The sequence below is a fragment of the Oncorhynchus masou genome, chromosome 15 (assembly GCF_036934945.1).
Source record: "Oncorhynchus masou masou isolate Uvic2021 chromosome 15, UVic_Omas_1.1, whole genome shotgun sequence".
Classification (NCBI taxonomy): Eukaryota; Metazoa; Chordata; class Actinopteri; order Salmoniformes; family Salmonidae; genus Oncorhynchus; species Oncorhynchus masou.
Window position 1 is genome coordinate 45,724,902 of NC_088226.1, and position 18,471 is coordinate 45,743,372.

An 18,471-nucleotide genomic window follows, 5' to 3' on the forward strand; every position below is an offset into this window, starting at 1 on the left:
TGAGGGCAGGAGAAAATGGGGTGTGGACGTGAGACGGTGAGTGGAGAGATATATAGAATCAGTTGTATTTGTTTCTAAGGATATATACAGATGGTTCAAAGGAGCCAATCAGTGGTAGGGGTGTATATCAGTGCCGTTTCAGATGAGGGAGGACACTTTTTTTCCCATGAGAATGGCCTTATTTCTATTACAGCATGTTGGATGACTGTCATTCATATCCCATTCACCCAGTTAAATGTAACAGCGATAGGTTTAGGCTACTACATGATACTCAAATGTTCCCTATACCCATCATGAGGTTGCTACAACCTAGTCTATGAATGAACGTTTACAACGTAGGTCCACACAGGTCGAGAGACACATTTGGGTGTAATCATTAGTCCAACAGTTGCAAACGAGAGTTTCTATTGGACAAGTTCAGTTATGTTTATCCCTGTTTTTTTCAACAGAATCGGTGCAGTGAGTACACCCCTGATCACGTTGTAAACACAGTTCATTTTCATAGCAGCCATGTTGTATTCCTTCTCGCATCTACGTTATATGCTCTCCTCCTTTCAACTCTTCCAGTTGCTTGTGGACTTCAATGCCCAAGATATCAGCTGTATGTGACCATGCGAAGAAACCTTTCCAAGCCAAACTGCTACACAGCCTACATACTGTAGTTGTCACCATATTACCTAAACCAGGCTGAGGAGAAATGGATTACATGTCATCCGTTACATGTAAGGGATTACAAAAAAAACTGTAATCCGTTACAAGCTAAAATATTGTTATCAGATTAGATACTTTTGAAAAATTAGATGAGTACTTCAAGGATTACTTTTAAATTAAGAAATGCGAGCTAAGTCTTTGGCACTTCTGTTTCTCAATGACATTCAAATCGGCATTGAAAAAAGGCGCACATCTAAATTTTGTTCAACATGAGTGAGTCTGACCATAAATCAGAAACCGCTATAATGACACAATGAATGTGTTTGATGGATCTCGGGAAATGAGCAGGAATAGGCTTTTGTAGCCTACAGTCCAAGCTATGTCTAGCAATGGTGCGACTGCTGTCAGCACCCAAAGACTATCCAACTTGAATAAAAGCTTGGAGGTAAGGATGACACAGATGGTGTAGTCTACGGCGATACAGATATCCCTTATTATTGATATCTACATAGCTAAATGTGAGATTCACATCAATGCGCTATTTGCGCCTTACAGATTGTGGTTCTTATGGATAGCTGTCCACAAATCTAAATTTGTATTTGAACCCAATAAGGGTTGAATTCAATAAGTTTAAGCTGCCTATCAATCATTGTTTTTGAAACCAGTGGACATCTAGTGAAAAAGGTGCTCTTGCAACAGCTGCATAGTGCGGATCCCAGCCTATTGAATAAAAGTGAGCCTTTTATTGCTCAATCTAATTCACCGAGATTAAAAAACATAATCCATAGGCCTAATAGACATGCTCAAACACACACTTTTGATTGACCCTTTTAAGTCTATCTGTAGTTGCTATATCCATTTTCGGATGTATATATTGCTGTGCCTGTGACTATCATTAAATGTGAAGACTGTTATTTTATCAAATCAATGTGTAATTATTATTATGTGATTAAACTAATCATGTAAACTATAATTAACTGGGAAGTTAGGGCACCACGGGAAAATGTCTAGAATCTATTTCCCTATCTTACCGAGTACAGTCTTGTATTAATGTATTATTACCTCATCTGTTCTCATTACTGAACATCACAAACCCTTGGATATCTGCACAAATCCTAGCCTATATCAGCGATATACAAATTGGCTTAATTATTTATCCCATTGAGCACGTCTGGAACCTGTTGGATCAGAGGGTGAGGGCTAAGGCCATTCCCCCCCAGAAATGTCCAGGAACTTGCAGGTGCCTTGGTGGAAGAGTGGGTTAACATCTCACAGCAAGAACTGGCAAACCTGGTGCAGTCCATGAAGAGGAGATGCACTGCAGTAGTTAATGCAGCTGGTGGCCACACCAGATACTGACTGTTACTTTTGATTTTGATCCCCCCCCCCCCTTTGTTCAGGGACACATTATTACATTTCTGTTAGTCACATGTCTGTGGAACTTGATCGGTTTATGTCTCAGTTGTTGAATCTTATGTTCATACAAATAGTTAAGCATGTTAAGTTTGTTGAAAATAAAGGCAGTTGACAGTGAGAATGTTTCTTTTTTGCTGAGTATATATGTAGGGGTGGCAGGGTAGCCTAGTGGTTAGAGCGTTGGACTAGTAACCGGAAGCTTGCAAGTTCAAACCCCCGAGCTGACAAGGTACAAATCTTTCGTTCTGCCCCTGAACAGGCAGTTAATCCACTGTTCCTACATCATCATTGAAAATAAGAATTTGTTCTTAACTGACTTGCCTTATTAAATAAAGGTAAAATAAAAAGTGTGTGTGTGTATATATATATATATATATATATATCCATTGATTGAGTATAACTTATAAATAAATGCCTCATGACCTTAGTTGAACTGTCACACTCCATTAGAACCCAAAATATGAGCTTGTGTTTCACCAATGTTTGTAACCAGGCCCATCCCTCATATTTTTACCAAAACTGAGGCTGGGCAACCATTTTGTTATTGTGGATTTGCCCTTTGATAGCTTGATAATATGCAGCTGTTTAAAGTGTCACCAACAAAAAGGTATACAATAGGCCTATAGCAAATGCAGCATATGACATTCATTTTTCACATGTAAATAGCACTTTTCAGTAGTGCTCAAAGCAGGCCATTCCACATGCGCAGCATTTATTTTTCAATTCGAATCAATGAGCCCAATCAGTCCTCCATGACAACAAAATCATAAACAGAGTAGGGCTGGCTAATAAGTCCTTAGTTTTGGGATCATGCTCAGGTAAAACAATTTGTCAAATCTATACTTCCATATTTCCAAGTCCTATTCTTGAAGATCAAGGGGTATAAAATGTATTGGAATTCTGGTAGACTTTGATTTTTAATGTAAAGATATAATTGAATCGTATTATTATATATAGTAGAAAGCGATGGGTTAGAAGAAGCCTACATAACCAACCCATAAAGTAAAATTTAACATGTATGTTTAACATGTAGCTATGTAAACTTTAACATTGATTTATCCTGCAATAGATGTAATTTAATTGGTAACATACATTTGTCTTCTTCTCATGCCTCTTAAAGGGAAAGTAATCTAAAAGTAACTGAATAATCAGATTACGTTACGGAGTTTGGGTAATCCAAAAGTTACATTACTGATTACAATTTGACAGGTAACTAGTAACTAACGGATTACATTTAGAAAGTAACCTACCCAACCGTGCCTAAATTAATGTAATTGTCAAAGCTAATAGAGCTAACACGTTAGTAAACCCGCTACAATCATGCAGTAACGTTAGTGTACAGTCAGTAAGCAGTTACACTGGCAGGCCCCGGTGGCAATAAATTAGCAAAACCAAAAGCTTACCTTGACTTGGAATAGTTCCATTGTTGTGTTGGATAGTAATAACCAGCTATCTAACATAGCAGGGTGTTTTAGTAGGATAAACTAGATACTTATCAAATGCATCTAAGTCTCAATTTCTCTCTTGCTTCTCCTTCATTTAGGAAGAAATTAATTTGTTCAAAACTGTTCAACTATTTTCTTTCTCTTTGAGTCAACTACTCACCCCATTTTATGCACTGCAGTGCTAGCTAGCTGTAGCTTATGCTTTCAGTACTAGATTAATTATGTGATACTTTGATTGGGTGGACATGTCAGTTCATGCTGCAAGAGCTCTGATAGGTTTGAGGACGTCCTCTGGAAGTTGTCATAATTACTGTGTAGGTCTATGAAATGTGGTGAGGACCATGAGCCTCCTAGGTTTTGTAAGTCAATGTACCCAGAGGAGGACGGAAGCTGGATGTCCTCCGGGTTCACCATGGTGCTACCCTTCAGAGTGCTGTTGAGGCTACTGTAGACCTTCTTAGCAAAATAGTGTTTTGATCAGTTAGTTGGTGATGTGATTATATTTAGTTGGTGATTATATTTAGTATAGTTTTATTTAGGATAACTTTTTAAATGGTAAAACATTTAAAAAATGTATGAAATTCACTGAGGAGGATGGTCCCTCCCCTTCCTACTCTGAGGAGCCTCCACTGGTGTATATCCCAGATTTAAACGTTAGATTATGTAAGCAGTTAAATGATTATATGTCAGTGTATGCGGCTGAGTTGATGGCCATGATTATAGGTTTGAGATGGGTGGAGGAGGCGAAACCACTCAGTGTTGATCTGCTCTGATTCGGCTGCAGTGTTGAGTAGTAGTGTTACGGCGGGCAGACCGGATAGGGGAGACTTGTTTGTGGAGATGATGGTGCTGTTAATGGGATTGGAGTGGATGGGAGTGGTGGTAAGCTTTTGCTGGGTTCAAGCCCATGTGGGTGTGGAGAGTAATGAGAACGCTGATGTGGTGGCTAAGAGTGCTGTGAGGAGAGAGGGGGTAGATATTCAGGTCACACTGGGATGTAGGAGAGAGGAAGTTATGTGGAGTAAGACTACGGTTTAAGCACACAGTTTTGAATGCCACTTTGTGGATGATAGGGATACATGAAACAGGTCTGTGTGAGTGTTTAGTGGAGGAAACGGTGGAGCATGTGTTTATATTTCTATTTGTATGACGTAGATAGGGAGAGTGTGTGAAAGGGTTAGAGAGGCTGAGCGGGTTTAGGATTTAGATGGTGTAGTGGGAGGAGAGAAGTGGTGTCTAGGGCTATATTTTACTTTCTTAGAGGAACAGGGCTAATGAAGATAATTTTATGTAGGTAGGCCGTCACTGGCCTCACACTCCAGTACAGAAGATGGCGGTGTATGTACCTAAAAAGTAACTAACCAAATCCCAAAGGTGAAGTGCACGTCAGAGCAGAAACTATACTATGAAGTCCAAGGAACTGTCTGTATACAGTGGGGCAAAAAAGTATTTAGTCAGCCACCAATTATGCAAGTTCTCCCACTTAAAAAGATGAGAGGCCTGTAATTTTCATAGGTACACTTCAACTATGACTGACAAAATGACAGAAAAAAATCCAGAAAAATCAGATTGTAGGAGACCAAAGAGCTGTCATAGTTGAGGCCAAGACCAAAGAGCTGTCAAAGGACACCAGACCAGACTTAAATCCTGCAGTGCCAGATGTGTCCCCCTGCTTAAGCCAGTATATGTCCAGGCCCGTCTGAAGTTCGCTCGAGAGCATTTGGATGATCCAGAAGAAGATTGGGAGAATGTCATATGGTCAGATGAAACCAAAATAGAACTTCTTGGTAAAAACTCAACTCGTCGTGTTTGGAGGGCAAAGAATGCTGAGTTGCATCCAAAGAACACCATACCTACTGTGAAGCATGGGGGTGGAAACATCATGCTTTGGGGCTGTTTTTCTGCAAAGGGACCAGGATGACTGATCCGTGTAAAGGAAAGAATGGACGAGGCCATGAATTGTGAGGTTTTGAGTGAAAACCTCCTTCCATCAGCAAGGGCATTGAAGATGAAACGTGGCTGGGTCTTTCATCATGACAATGATCCCAAACACACCGCCCGGGCAACGAAGGAGTGGCTTCGTAAGAAGCATTTCAAGGTCATGGAGTGGCCTAGCCAGTCTCCAGATCTCAACCCCATAGAAAATCTTTGGAGGGAGTTGAAAGTCCGTGTTGCCCAGCAACAGCCCCAAAACATCACTGCTCTAGAGGAGATCTGCATGTAGGAATGGGCCAAAATACCAGCAACAGTGTGTGAAAATCTTGTGAAGACTTACAGAAAACGTTTGACCTCTGTCATTGCCAACAAAGGGTATAACAAAGTATCGAGATAAACTTTTGTTATTGACCAAATACTTATTTTCCACCATAATTTGCAAATAAATTCATTTAAAAATCCTACAAATGTGATTTTCTGGATTTTTTCTTCTAATTTTGTCTGACATAGTTGAAGTGTACCTATGATGAAAATTACAGGCCTCATCTTTTTAAGCACAATTGGTGACTGACTAAATACCTTTTTGCCCCACTGTATCTCTGAGATAGAATCGTGAAGAGGCATCGATTTGGGGAAGGGTATAAAACAATTGATATAGTGTTGAAAGTTACCACGAGCACAGTGGTCTCTGTCATTGGGAATTAGAAAAACAAGGAACTACACACTGTCTAGAGCTGGTCACCCAGCCAAACTGAGCAACCGGACAAGAAGGACCTTGGTCGGGGACGTGACCACGAACCCAGTGACCATTGACAGAACTACAGAGTTCCTTGGCCACGATGGGAGAACCTGATAGAAGATCAACAGTCTCTACAGCACTTCACCAATCTGGGCTTTATGGGCGAGTGGCCAGACAAAAGCCACCCCTGAGAAAAAGGCATGACTGCACGCCTCAAGTTTGCAAAAAGGGACGTGAAAGACTCAGAGCATAAGGCTGTGGTCTGATGAGACAAAAATGTAATGCTTTGGCCTGAATGCAAAGCTCTATGTCTGGAGAAAACCAGGCACAGCTCATCACCCGTCTAACACCATCCCTACTGTGAAGCATGGTGGTGGCAGCATCATGCTATGGGGATGCGTTTCAGCAACAGGGACTGGTAAGGATAGAGGGAACAATAAATGGAGCCAAATACAGGCAAATCCTTGATGAGAACCTGCTTCAGAGTGCAAATGATCTTAGACTGGGGTGAAGATTTCCATTCCAACAGGACAATGACCCCAAGCATACAGCCAAAGCAACACTGGAATGGCTTCAGAACAAGAATGTGAAAGTCCTCGAGTTGCCTAGCCAAAGCCCAGACTTGAATCCCATTGAAAATTTGTGGAAAGACTTGAATTGACTTGATTGCTGTTCACCGCCAATCCCCAATCGAATTTAAGAGCTTGAGAAAATCTGCAAGGAAGAATTGGGGAAAATCCCTAAATCCAGATGTGCAAAGTTGATACAGGACAACTCAAAGCTGACCCAGGGGTGTGAGTACTTAAGTAAATTACATATTTATGTATTCAATTTGCAATCAATTTGCACCAAAAATATCTAAAAACATGTTTCCGCTTTGATTATGGGGTATTATGTGTAGATGGGTGAGAAAATATTTTACTCATTTTGAATTACTTATATATACTTTCTGAAGGCACTGTACTTGATGAGCTGATCAACATGGCTTGTTATTTGAGTGAGGGCCTCAATGAAAAGCACAGGCCAACAACTAAAAGAGGGTACAGAGATCTCAGGATGTACAGGCTACATTACAAGGCCGATATGGGAGAGAAGGGGAGATGGAGGTTGATGACAGAATGATGAATAGACACTACTGTATACATCATCAGGCCTTATCTCCATGGCCTTCACTGTCTCTTGCTCATCCTCACATCCCAGTCCCAGACATTGGTCACTGACACTCATCATGTCTCCCCCTCCCTCCCTTTATTTCTCTTCATGCTCTTTTAAGCAGCTTAGGGTATTAATAAACCCCTCCAATCACTCTCTTTTGGACAGAGGTCAGACTGGCAGAGTGAGGGGTATTCCCGTTTCTCATCAGATCTGCCACTGCTGGTATAAAAGTGCTCTTACTGTAAAAAAATGTATAAAATACAGGAGTAGCTAAAACTCAATTTCTCCCCAACCAGCAAAATGTATAAGAAAAGGGAAAACTAACTAGTGAATCACCCTGGGAATTCAGTCCAGACGGGCAACGGTTCTAACAGGATTTAAATGCAATTTTTACTCACCCCTGGGCAGTGTGAGAGACTGATACTAAAATCGCTCCCTTCTCAGCGCTGTATTTTCACAGCTCTGCCTTACTTGTGGGGAAAAATAATTTCCCCATTCTCATTGGACGAGAGCCAAGCAGTTGATTTTTCTGACAGACTTCCACGGACTCTGCAATCTCACTGCTGCATACAGTATGTGCACATAGTAATGGCTGGGCACACATTTGGATGCTGGCGGCAGTCTAGAGATTTCCTAAGCTCCGTTTTTGTCCTTTGCAGGCACCTGTACTGCTGCAAAGATATTGTGCTGCGCCGGAGCGCCTCTGGCAGCCTAGGCTTCAGCATCGTGGGGGGGCAGGAGGAAGTCAACTGCAATCAGTCCTTCTTCATCCGCTCCATCGTGGAGGGCACGCCAGCCTACAACGATGGCAGGATACGGTACGGACTACTAAACCTAGAACACACACTGTGCTGCACTATGAGTCTGCTGTACTAGACTGAGTCCATCTCTGCATTAACCCCTCTTCCTCTCTCTCGCTCTGTGTGTAGGTGTGGGGACATTCTACTGGAGGTGAACGGAAAGAGTACGTGGGGGATGACCCACACAGCCCTGGTGCGTCTACTGAAGGAGCTGCGGGGCAGAATCACCCTGACCATCGTATCCTGGCCAGGCAGCCTGCTGTAGCCCTGCTGCAGTCGCAGAGCCATGGGGAGGGGCCAACACTGACCAAGAATGTGGGTGGAGCTTTAGACTGGCCTATAATGCTGACCCGTACCTTATGGGATGGGCTTACACTAGTGATGTAGCTATGGAAGGCGGACCTTAGAACCCTGACTCCCGATGGATAGCTGAGACTTTGGGGAGTTCAGAGGGGGCCAATCACCATGTGACAGGAGTTTGCCCAAACCCCCCCGAGACACTGAGCTGCGAGGATGTGGATCTGTGGCCCCACCCCTGGTGGGTGGGTGGATGGGGAAACATTAGTTCTATGTTAGAGTATGCATTTAATTGGACTCGCATTTCTTTACTGTAACTGTTGGATGTGAAAAAAAAATACTGATTCAAGTACCGTTTCTCTTTCTTTTCACGTTTGTTTGATGGCCTTTGAATATATTCTTCGTTATGTTTGTACTGACAGTGGCTTTAATGTTCATCTGTTGAGACTGAGGACACATTGCCAAGTAGTCGTCTGTGTTGAGATGTTTTCAGAAGCTGTTGCTAAATTATCAAACCACAGGCAAAAAAAGTAGAGTAAAAAATAAAGTAAAAATGTGTTCATAATCTGTTAAAAGTAATATTAAGGTACAACTGTGGAGGCCTTACTGATTTTACTACTTTTGAGAAGAAAAAAAACAAACTGACTTGGTTTCTGTGTGTGTTTCCGTGGATGAGTCTGGTCTAGGACCATCGAACACAGTTCTGTCTCACGCATCAGCCTACGTAGTATATCTGATGGTACCTTTGGTAAAATAATCAATAAAGTCATTTGAAAAGGACACTTGTCAGAGCTTCAGCAAGGGTTGGGGTTCACGTGAAATGACCTGAGATAAGATATTTAACACAGCTCACTCAAATTTGAACAATCAACTGAGGTCCAGTCAGCTCCTTTATCCAAACATATCTCTTAAATTCAGTAAAACAAAACACGTCTCTCAGATGAGTCAAAATATACAAGTTGTATACAACGTATACATAAAACAATGCTTTGGGTTTTTCACCTTCAAAGTGAACTGAAATATATTAGAGGAGCAGTCCAGTGTCTGATATGTTAAACAGAATGAGGGTCACAGCGGGTCCCCCTATTGACTGGTGAGAGGGACAGAGAATCACTCTGTGGGCTCTGATTGGTTCCAGTGTCTGATATGTTAAACAGAATGCCTGAGGGTCACAGCAGGTCCCCCTATTGACTGGTGAGAGGGACAGAGAATCACTCTGTGGGCTCTGATTGGTTCTCCTGGTCAGCAGAGAGTTCCTGGCTGGGCTCCTTGTCCTCTCTGCTCCTCTTGACCTTCTTGTGTTTGTGTCTTCGATGACTGTCCCCCTCCTCACTCTCATGTCTCCTCCTGCTGCTACTGTTAACACACAGACAATCACTGGTTACTTACACTGTCTACCTGAACCTGCCGGTGTCTACTGTGTGTGTGGATGTGTGCTGTACCTGCTTGAGGACTTGTGTCTCCCCTCCTCTTTGTCTCTGTGTCTCTTCTCTCGGTGTCTCTCTTCTTTTTCTCTGCTGGATCTCTCGTGGTGGTGGCGGTCATATCCTCTCTCCCCATAGTCCCTGTGCCGGTGCCGATCCTCCTCACTGCAATACCAACTCACTGGTCAATAACCACAAACACTGCTTCGTCGCTGAAACATTGAGCCTTCTTATTGGACAATGGACACCACAGTGGCAAAAAAACAGTGATAAGCCAGGTAACATGATTCTATTGGCCCATTTTCTCTGCTCTCTCCTCGTGTGTTGCAGGGTCGTTTCTATAGAAAGGCTGGGCCCAGGCGATACCAGCACCTTTACCCAAAGCTCTGTTTGGCTTTAGTTTAATAGCATGGTGTGGTACAGCCTATGAACACAAAGCCCACCCTTGTCCTCCTGTGACCTTTAGATGAAAGCAACAGCAGCATCCCCCTTATCCTCTGGACTCAAAAACAGCTCCATTATTTACTGGAGGACTCCTGGTCCCACAGGGCCATGCTCTTTCACACCATCATTCACTAACTCACACCTTCCCTCCCACGACCTCAACAGTGTCTTTGTCACACACACACACACACACACACACACACACAGTGGGGGTGTTTTTTATGCTGCAGAGCTGCAGGTACGACAGTGACAGCAGCTGAAACAGGAATTCACCTCCAGTCTTCTAAAGCAGGGGTTAAAATAAAAATCTACGTCAAGGACTAGGGCTGGGCGATATACCGCATTTTATTATACAGTACCAGTTAAAAGTTAGGACACCTGCTCATTCCAGGATTTCTCTTTATTTTTTATACGTTCTACATTGTAGAATAGTCGGGAAAGCATCTAAACTATGAAACACAACCAAAAAAGGTGTTAAACAAATCAAAATATGTTATATTTGAGATTCTTCAAAGTAGCCACTCTTTGCCTTGACAGCTTTGCACACTTTTAGCATTCTCTCAACCAGCTTCATGAGGTAGTCACCTGGAATGCATTTCAATTAACAGGTTTGCATTGCTAATAGTTAATTTAGAGGAATTTATTTCCTTCTTAATGCTTTTCTAATCAAATCAAACTTTGTCACAGGCGCCGAATACAACAAGTGTAGACCTTACCGTGAAATGCTTACTTACAAGCCTTTAACAGAGAGGAATAGGCAAAGGATGAATATGTTATCTAGCTAGCTACATGTAGTAAGAAAACATATAACATTAATTAAGGGTCACCTGGAAACACTGACGAAAACTTTGCTTCCTACCCTGTTAATAATTCCTCCCTGGTTTATTCATTCATTGTCATGTCAGACAACAATTTATTCAATGTGTTGCCCACTATAGAATTACAATAATCATTATATTACCAAGATTCCAACAGTTCACCAATTAACTAGTCCTATATTTTTTGCCCATATCATGCTGCATAGCACAGTGTGGGAATTATAATAAAAGGGCAGGAAATGCATAAATTGATGAAAATGTGTTTTGTTTGGAGTTGAATAGAACAGTATAAATTGAGAAAGCCCCCTTGAAATCACTTATAATTTTGTGTTGCCACCCTAGGAAAATGAACTACTCAAACACACTGCTCAAAAAAATAAAAGGGAACACTTAAACACAATGTAACTCCAAGTCAAGCACACTTCTGTGAAATCAAACTGTCCACTTAGGAAGCAACACTGATTGACAATACATTTCACATGCGGTTGTGCAAAACGGAATAGACAACAGGTGGAAATTATAGGCAATTAGCAAAACACCCCCAATAAAGGAGTGGTTCTGCAGGTGGTGACTACAGACCACTTCTCAGTTCCTATGCTTCCTGGCTGATGCTTTGGTCACTTTTGAATGCTGGCGGTGCGTTCACTCTAGTGGTAGCATGAGACGGAGTCTACAACCCATACAAGTGGCTCAGGTAGTGCAGCTCATCCAGGATGGAACATCAATGCGAGCTGTGGCAAGAAGGTTTGCTGTGTCTGTCAACGTAGTGTCCAGAGCATGGAGGCGCTACCAGGAGACAGGCCAGTACATCAGGAGACGTGGAGGAGAACGTAGGAGGGCAACAACCCAGCAGCAGGACCGCTACCTCCGCCTTTGTGCAAGGAGGAGCACTGCCAGAGCCCTGCAAAATGACCTCCAGCAGGCCACAAATGTGCATGTGTCTGCTCAAACGGTCAGAAACAGATTCCATGGGGGTGGTATGAGGGCACGACGTCCACAGGTGGGGGTTGTGCTTACAGCCCAACACCGTGCAGGACGTTTGGCATTTGCCAGAGAACACCAAGATTGGCAAATTCGCCACTGGCGCCCTGTGCTCTTCACAGATGAAAGCAGGTTCACACTGAGCACGTGACAGTCTGGAGACGCCGTGGAGAACGTTCTGCTGCCTGCAACATCCTCCAGCATGACCGTTTTGGTGGTGGGTCAGTCATGGTGTGGAGTGGCATTTCTTTGGGGGGCTGCACAGCCCTCCATGTGCTCGCCAGAGGTAGGCTGACTTTTATTAGGTACCGAGATGAGATCCTCAGACCCCTTGTGAGACCATATGCTGGTGCGGTTGGCCCTGGGTTCTTCCTAATACAAGACAATGCTAGACCTCATGTGGCTGGAGTGTGTCAGCAGTTCCTGCAAGAGGAAGGCATTGATGCTATGGACTGGCCCGCACGTTCCCCAGATCAGAATCCAATTGAGCACATCTGGGACATCATGTCTCGCTCCAGCCACCAACGCCATGTTGCACCTCCAGGAGTTGGCAGATGCTTTAGTCCAGGTCTGGGAGGAGATCCCTCAGGAGATCATCCGCCACCTCATCAGGAGCATGCCCAGGCGTTGTAGGGAGGTCATACAGGCACGTGGAGGTCACACACACTACTGAGCCTCATTTTGACTTGTTTTAAGGACATTACATCAAAGTTGGATCAGCCTGTAGTGTGGTTTTCCACTTTCATTTTGAGTGCAACTCCAAATCCAGACCTCCATGAGTTGATAAATTTGATTTCCATTGATCATTTTTGTGTGATTTTGTTGTCAGCACATTCAACTATGTAAAGAAAGTATTATTTAATAAGAATATTTCATTCATTCAGATCTAGGATGTGTTATTTTAGTGTTCCCTTTATTTTTTTGAGCTGTGTATTTTAATAACGGAGAATTTTCTATATTCAAATGGACCCACTGCAACTGAATACAGACATTTTACGAGAAGCGAGGACGAAGATGGTATCCCCAATACCAGGATAGTTGAAACATTTCTACCAACGTTTTGTATAGCCACACCTGTAACTACCAGTATAATGGTCCAACATTTTTGGGTTAAATCACATTACCTTACGTTCCAATCTATAGCTCGTAGTGAGGGTGATTAAATCCAAACCAGAGGTGCGTTGAACAAGGGGAAAAGTTTGCTAACTCTAGCTGACATATTAAAAAAAACGACTTGCCAGAGAGGGCGAGAAAGAATTGGCGAGGGCACTAGAACAGTCTGCAGCACCCTGCCTCACCCTACTAGAATCTGAAGTTAAATGTCTACCGTTTGCTGATGAGTTGGTGCTTCTGTCCCCAACCCAAGGGGGCTGTGAACGATCCGAGAGGCAAGGCAAGAAGGGCGTTCTACCAGAGAGAGAGCGAGCTAAGATTAAAGGACTCATTAAATATTTGGGCACTGGCAGTTATTCTATTACCAGTGGGAGTGCAGACCTGAAGGCCTGTTTACAGTCTTCCACAGTTGTTAGCACTAACACACTTATACCCACTTCACAGAGTCACTGTAACTGTGAATGAATAAGTGAGTGCTTCCTAGTGCAGGTATAATACAGGAACAAATGCATGAGTGAGAATGAGCTGTGTCACTGTAAGCCTGGGGAACAAGAATGTGTTTCCAAATTCAGTCTCCATTAACACTGAACAGATACAAGCCACCTGTGTAGAGGTGTCAGAAAGAGAAAGTGTGTGTGTAACTTATACATATTGATTACTATTATAAACACTCAGAACACTAATACAATCCCTGTGTGTGTGTGTTGTCATGCCAGCTGGAGAGAGGACAAACCCAGCCCCTCCATAATGAGCTACAGGGATGAGATCACATTCAGAGGACAAGTGTTCACCAAATGGCAAACCAGCTGCCCAGGGTTGTCTGCACTGGGCAGAAGATACAGAGAAAATGTGCTAGTGAGTGTAAAATGTGAGTGGTCGGTGTCTTTAGGAGGTGAGCCTGACAGTTCTGTGTTGCATTAGCTAGAGTTAACCTAGGTGCTAACTCCAAAACATGCCTGGCTAGTGGTCGTGCCAGAAGCTGGCACCCAGAGGGCTCTGCCTCAGAGCCTATCAGTGGTGCTAAGTAGAGCCCTTAAAGAGCAGCTTGCAGACAGAACATAGACCACTGACACCACTATGCAACCAGGGTGGCCATAGGCCAGAAGGTATGAGCCTCTGCTGCCAAGACACACAAAATATATCACTCACTACTCAAAATAGATACCATCGGCACACCTCCATGTACCCAACATGCCTCATGCCATGTGATCAGAATGTGGCGCGGGTGCACACACACTGGAGGCGTGACCACCCTGGGAGGGAGACAGGGAAACAGGAGCTACCCATGGGGACCAGAACAGAACCACAGTGGCTTTAAGAGCAGTTCTGTCTGTTCCAGTGGGTCTGTCACACACATGGCTGGCCCTCCCAGACGTCCTCCTCCCCTCCTGCGGTTACGTTACAGCCCCTCTTCTCTCATATGACACGAAACACAGCTCTCCCCCATATGATCCTCTGCAGCAGAGAGTTGCGACAGAAAGACACTAGACGATGAACATCACTAGTCACAGCGTGTTTAGGAGGGAGACTGTGAATGTGTAGGGATTCTGTCAAGTAGGCACAGTGAGAGGGAGGGTTGGTAAGCTGCACAGTATTATGGGCATGAGAAGGAGTGGGTGAGCAAGAGGCAGGACGTTTGTATCATACTTGGCATTTATCTGAGTTAATATAAATGAATGAGACATCTGGCTACTGGTCAACCCCAAGGTGTGCTGTGGAAATGTAGGGTAGGTGAGTAGAGCACTGAAAATGTGAACGTGTGTGGATGGCAGACTCAGACTGTAGGGCAGTAGAGCAGAGCACGTTCAAACAGTGCTCTATCGCTGCACTAAACTCAAAAAAGATGTCACTTTCTCTATGGAAGAACAGCGATAGAGTGCCGTCTGAAACAATAGATTGCCTTGTTTGACTTTGAAGGTAGTTGGGCAGCCTCTGCCGCTCTTTCAGCACGGTGCGGGTGAAGCACGTCTTTGTTTCCCACAGAGTGCCAGAGCAGTTCTTCCACTGTCGGGAGAAATGGTAACGCATGTTAATATACACCAAGTGTACAAAACATTAGGATCACCTTCCTAATATTGAGTTGCACCCCCTTTTGTCCTCAGAACAGCCTCAATTTGTTGAGCCATGGACTCTACAAGCTGTCGAAAGCGTTCCACAAGGATGTTGGTCCATGTTGACTCCAATGCTTCCCATAGTTATGTCAAGTTGGCTGGATGGATGTCCTTTGGGTGGTGGACCATTCTTGCGTCACTTGAGTGGGTTGAGTCACTGATGTGATCTTCCTGTCTGGGTTGGCGCCCCATCTTGGTTTGTCCGTGGCGGAGATCTTTGTGGGCTATACTCGGCCTTGTCTCAGGATGGTAAGTTGGTGGTTGAAGATATCCCTCTAGTGGTGTGGGGGCTGTGCTTTGGCAAAGTGGGTGGGGTTATCTCCTTCCTGTTTGGCCCTGTCCGGGGGTATTATCGGATGGGGCCACAGTGTCTCCTGACCCCTCCCGTCTCAGCCTCCAGTATTTATGCTGTAGTAGTTTATGTGTCGGGGGGCTCGGGTCAGTTTGTTATATCTGGAGTACTCCTCTAATCTGGTCTCCTGTGTGAATTTAAGTATGCTCTCTCTAATTCTCTTTCTTTTTCGGAGGACGTGAGCCCTAGGACCATGCCTCAGGACTACCTGGCATGATGACTCCTTGCTGTCCCCAGTCCACCTGGCCGTGCTGCTGCTCCAGTTTCAACTGTTCTGCCTACGGCTATGGAATCCTGACCTGTTCACCAGATGTGCTACCTGTCCCAGACCTATTATTTGACCATGCTGGTCATTTATGAACATTTGAACATCTTGGCCATGTTCTGTTATAATCTCCACCCAGCACAGCCAGAAGAGGACTGGCCACCCCTCATAGCCTGGTTCCTCTCTAGGCATCTTCCTAGGTTTTGGCCTTTCTAGGGAGTTTTTCCTAGCCACCGTGCTTCTACACATGCATTGCTTGCTGTTTGGGGTTTTAGGCTGGGTTTCTGTACAGCACTTTGAGATATCAGCTGATGTATGAAGGGCTATATAAATACATTTGATTTGATACACCAGGGAAACTGTTGAGCATAAAAAACCCAGCAGCATTGCAGTTCTTGAGACACTAAAACGTCTGCCTGGCACCTACTACCATATCCTGTTCAAAGGCACTTCAATCGTTTGTCAAGCCCAATCACCTTCAGAATGGCACACATACATAATCCATGTCTCAATTGTCTTAAGGCTTAAAAAAACCTTCTTTAACCGTTCTCCTCCCCTTCATCTACAATGATTGAAGTGGATTTAACAAGTGACATCAATAAGGGATCATAGCTTTCACCTGGATTCACCTGGTCAGTCTATGTTATGGAAATAGCGGGTGTTCCTAATGATTTGTACACTTAGTGTATGTTAATTGCATGCAAATAAAGGTTGCTCCTCTACCACACGCACAATCATGGCCTCTGATTCTCAGGTGGAGGACTTCTAACAGGTCACTGTTATGCCTGAAGTCAACCCAAAACCAACAAGTACGTCTGCTGCAGTGTTGAGAGCAGTTGTATGAAACCAATCGGTACGTCAAGCAAAGCTCTTAACCGTGCCAGCCATAAATTTAGCATCTGAACTGTGTGCATCTTGCCCTCTGCAGCTCCTTCACTGACTGAATGTGTTGTGATCTCTCCAGATTCCTCATTGGCCCCTCTGCACCAGACAGTGTGTCTTATAATAGTTCTTTCTAAGCTCTATTCCATCCCCTGTTGCAACAGCTGTAGAGCAGACAACCAGGGGTTTCACCTACTACCTACTACCCAACTCCAACCCGAGTGGCAGAGTCAGTAGACGTCCCCACCCCTGCCTCCACTTTCCTAATAATACCACCTGGCAACCGTTAAACCGCTCTAGTCTGAAGGACTGCAGTGTTGCTCAACTATCTATTCTGTCCTGTTTCCTTCTCTCTCTCTCTCTCTCCGCCTGCTGCACATGTGTGTGAGGGGAGGCCAGGCTGGGCTGGCACCTACAGTAGATATGCACCCAGCAGCAACATCCAGTACCACAGCTGGCAGCACTGGATCAGCCCAGGCCTGTCTGCCCAACAGTGGAGTCAATTGAGTGTGTGGTGGGAGGATGAGAGAGAGAGAGGGCCATGTGTGGCCAACGATTTCACGGCTCAGCCGTTGTTGCCCCGAGATGTTGCCACTTCACAGCTATAGCAGAGGATAAATTTGATGAACTGACTTGTTGGAAAGGTAGCATCCTATGATGGTGCCACGTTGAAAGTCACTGAGCTCTTCAGTAAGGCCATTCTACTGCCAATGTTTGTCTATGGAGAGTGCATTGTGGTGTGCTCGATTTTATACGTGTCAGCAATGGGTGTGGCTGAAATAACCCAATTCACTAATTTGAAGGGGTGTCTACATACATTTGTATATATAGTGTATTGTATAATAACAACAGTTCATGTTGCATTCTTATTATGGTTTTTCCAAGAGTCTTTCTGGCCATACTAAGATAAACCCTTCATCTACTGCTCAGGTTATCACCTGTTGACGACCTGGGAGGAAGGGTTGTGCTCTCTCTCCCTTTCTCTTTCTTTCTCGTGTCCACGTTCTCTGGTTCGGTCTCTTTCCTTGTGGCGCTCTCGCTCGTTGTCCCGCTGCGCGTAGTACTCCCAGGCCTTGGCACTGTCGAATACCCCAGCCCAGGAGGCTGCTGCGCTACCCGGGGGAGGAGGAGGATACACACCTGAGGGGAAAAAGCAGGTCAGTCATCTGATTGGAGGAGACACAGTTATATTTTTACACTACACATGAGTGTTCAGCTTCCCCTCCCCAAAATTACAGATTGACTTGAAGATATAATGGCTATTGAGCCATTGTATTCAACTTTCTGCAAAGAAAAATCTAAATGACAGCACAATAAATGAACAATGTAACTTCAGAGTGCAGTGCTTCACTAAAACAAATAATCTCTCATAACAGGATTTTTAGAAAGAGCCACAAACATGCTAATCTAACTCAAACAGCATATTTAGGACAGTTGCTGAGGAGGGAAACAGAACAAACCAAAGTTGTGTTAAATTGTTAGACTTTTCTGGAGAAAAACAATCTGCATGGCAAAACTTTTTCAGAGCCCTTCTCTTACACCGTACACACACAGCTCAAAATGTGTGAGGCTTTGATTCTTTGATAAAATACACCAGTTGAAGGGTCAATTTTCTTCAGAAAGAAATATCCTAATTTGACATG

General features: G+C 44.0%; 2 protein-coding genes across 5 annotated transcripts in view; one reads left to right on the forward strand and one right to left on the reverse strand.

Moving 5' to 3' along the window:
* lnx1 (ligand of numb-protein X 1) overlaps positions 1–9,216 on the forward strand; it is an 86,271-nt gene extending 77,055 nt beyond the window's left edge. For both annotated transcript variants that reach the window (XM_064989404.1, XM_064989405.1), the window contains 2 exons: positions 8,001–8,159; positions 8,271–9,216. In XM_064989404.1, coding sequence (XP_064845476.1) covers positions 8,001–8,159; positions 8,271–8,406 — 295 coding nt within the window. In that variant the 3' untranslated portion in view covers positions 8,407–9,216. The remainder of the gene's footprint in view (positions 1–8,000; positions 8,160–8,270) is intronic.
* A 99-nt stretch (positions 9,217–9,315) lies between these two features.
* The window catches only part of LOC135556312 (pre-mRNA 3'-end-processing factor FIP1-like), a 38,846-nt gene continuing 29,690 nt past the window's right edge, over positions 9,316–18,471 (reverse strand). For all 3 annotated transcript variants that reach the window (XM_064989407.1, XM_064989408.1, XM_064989406.1), the window contains 3 exons: positions 17,767–17,968; positions 9,881–10,027; positions 9,316–9,794 (listed from right to left, as the gene is read on the reverse strand). In XM_064989407.1, coding sequence (XP_064845479.1) covers positions 9,650–9,794; positions 9,881–10,027; positions 17,767–17,968 — 494 coding nt within the window. In that variant the 3' untranslated portion in view covers positions 9,316–9,649. The remainder of the gene's footprint in view (positions 9,795–9,880; positions 10,028–17,766; positions 17,969–18,471) is intronic.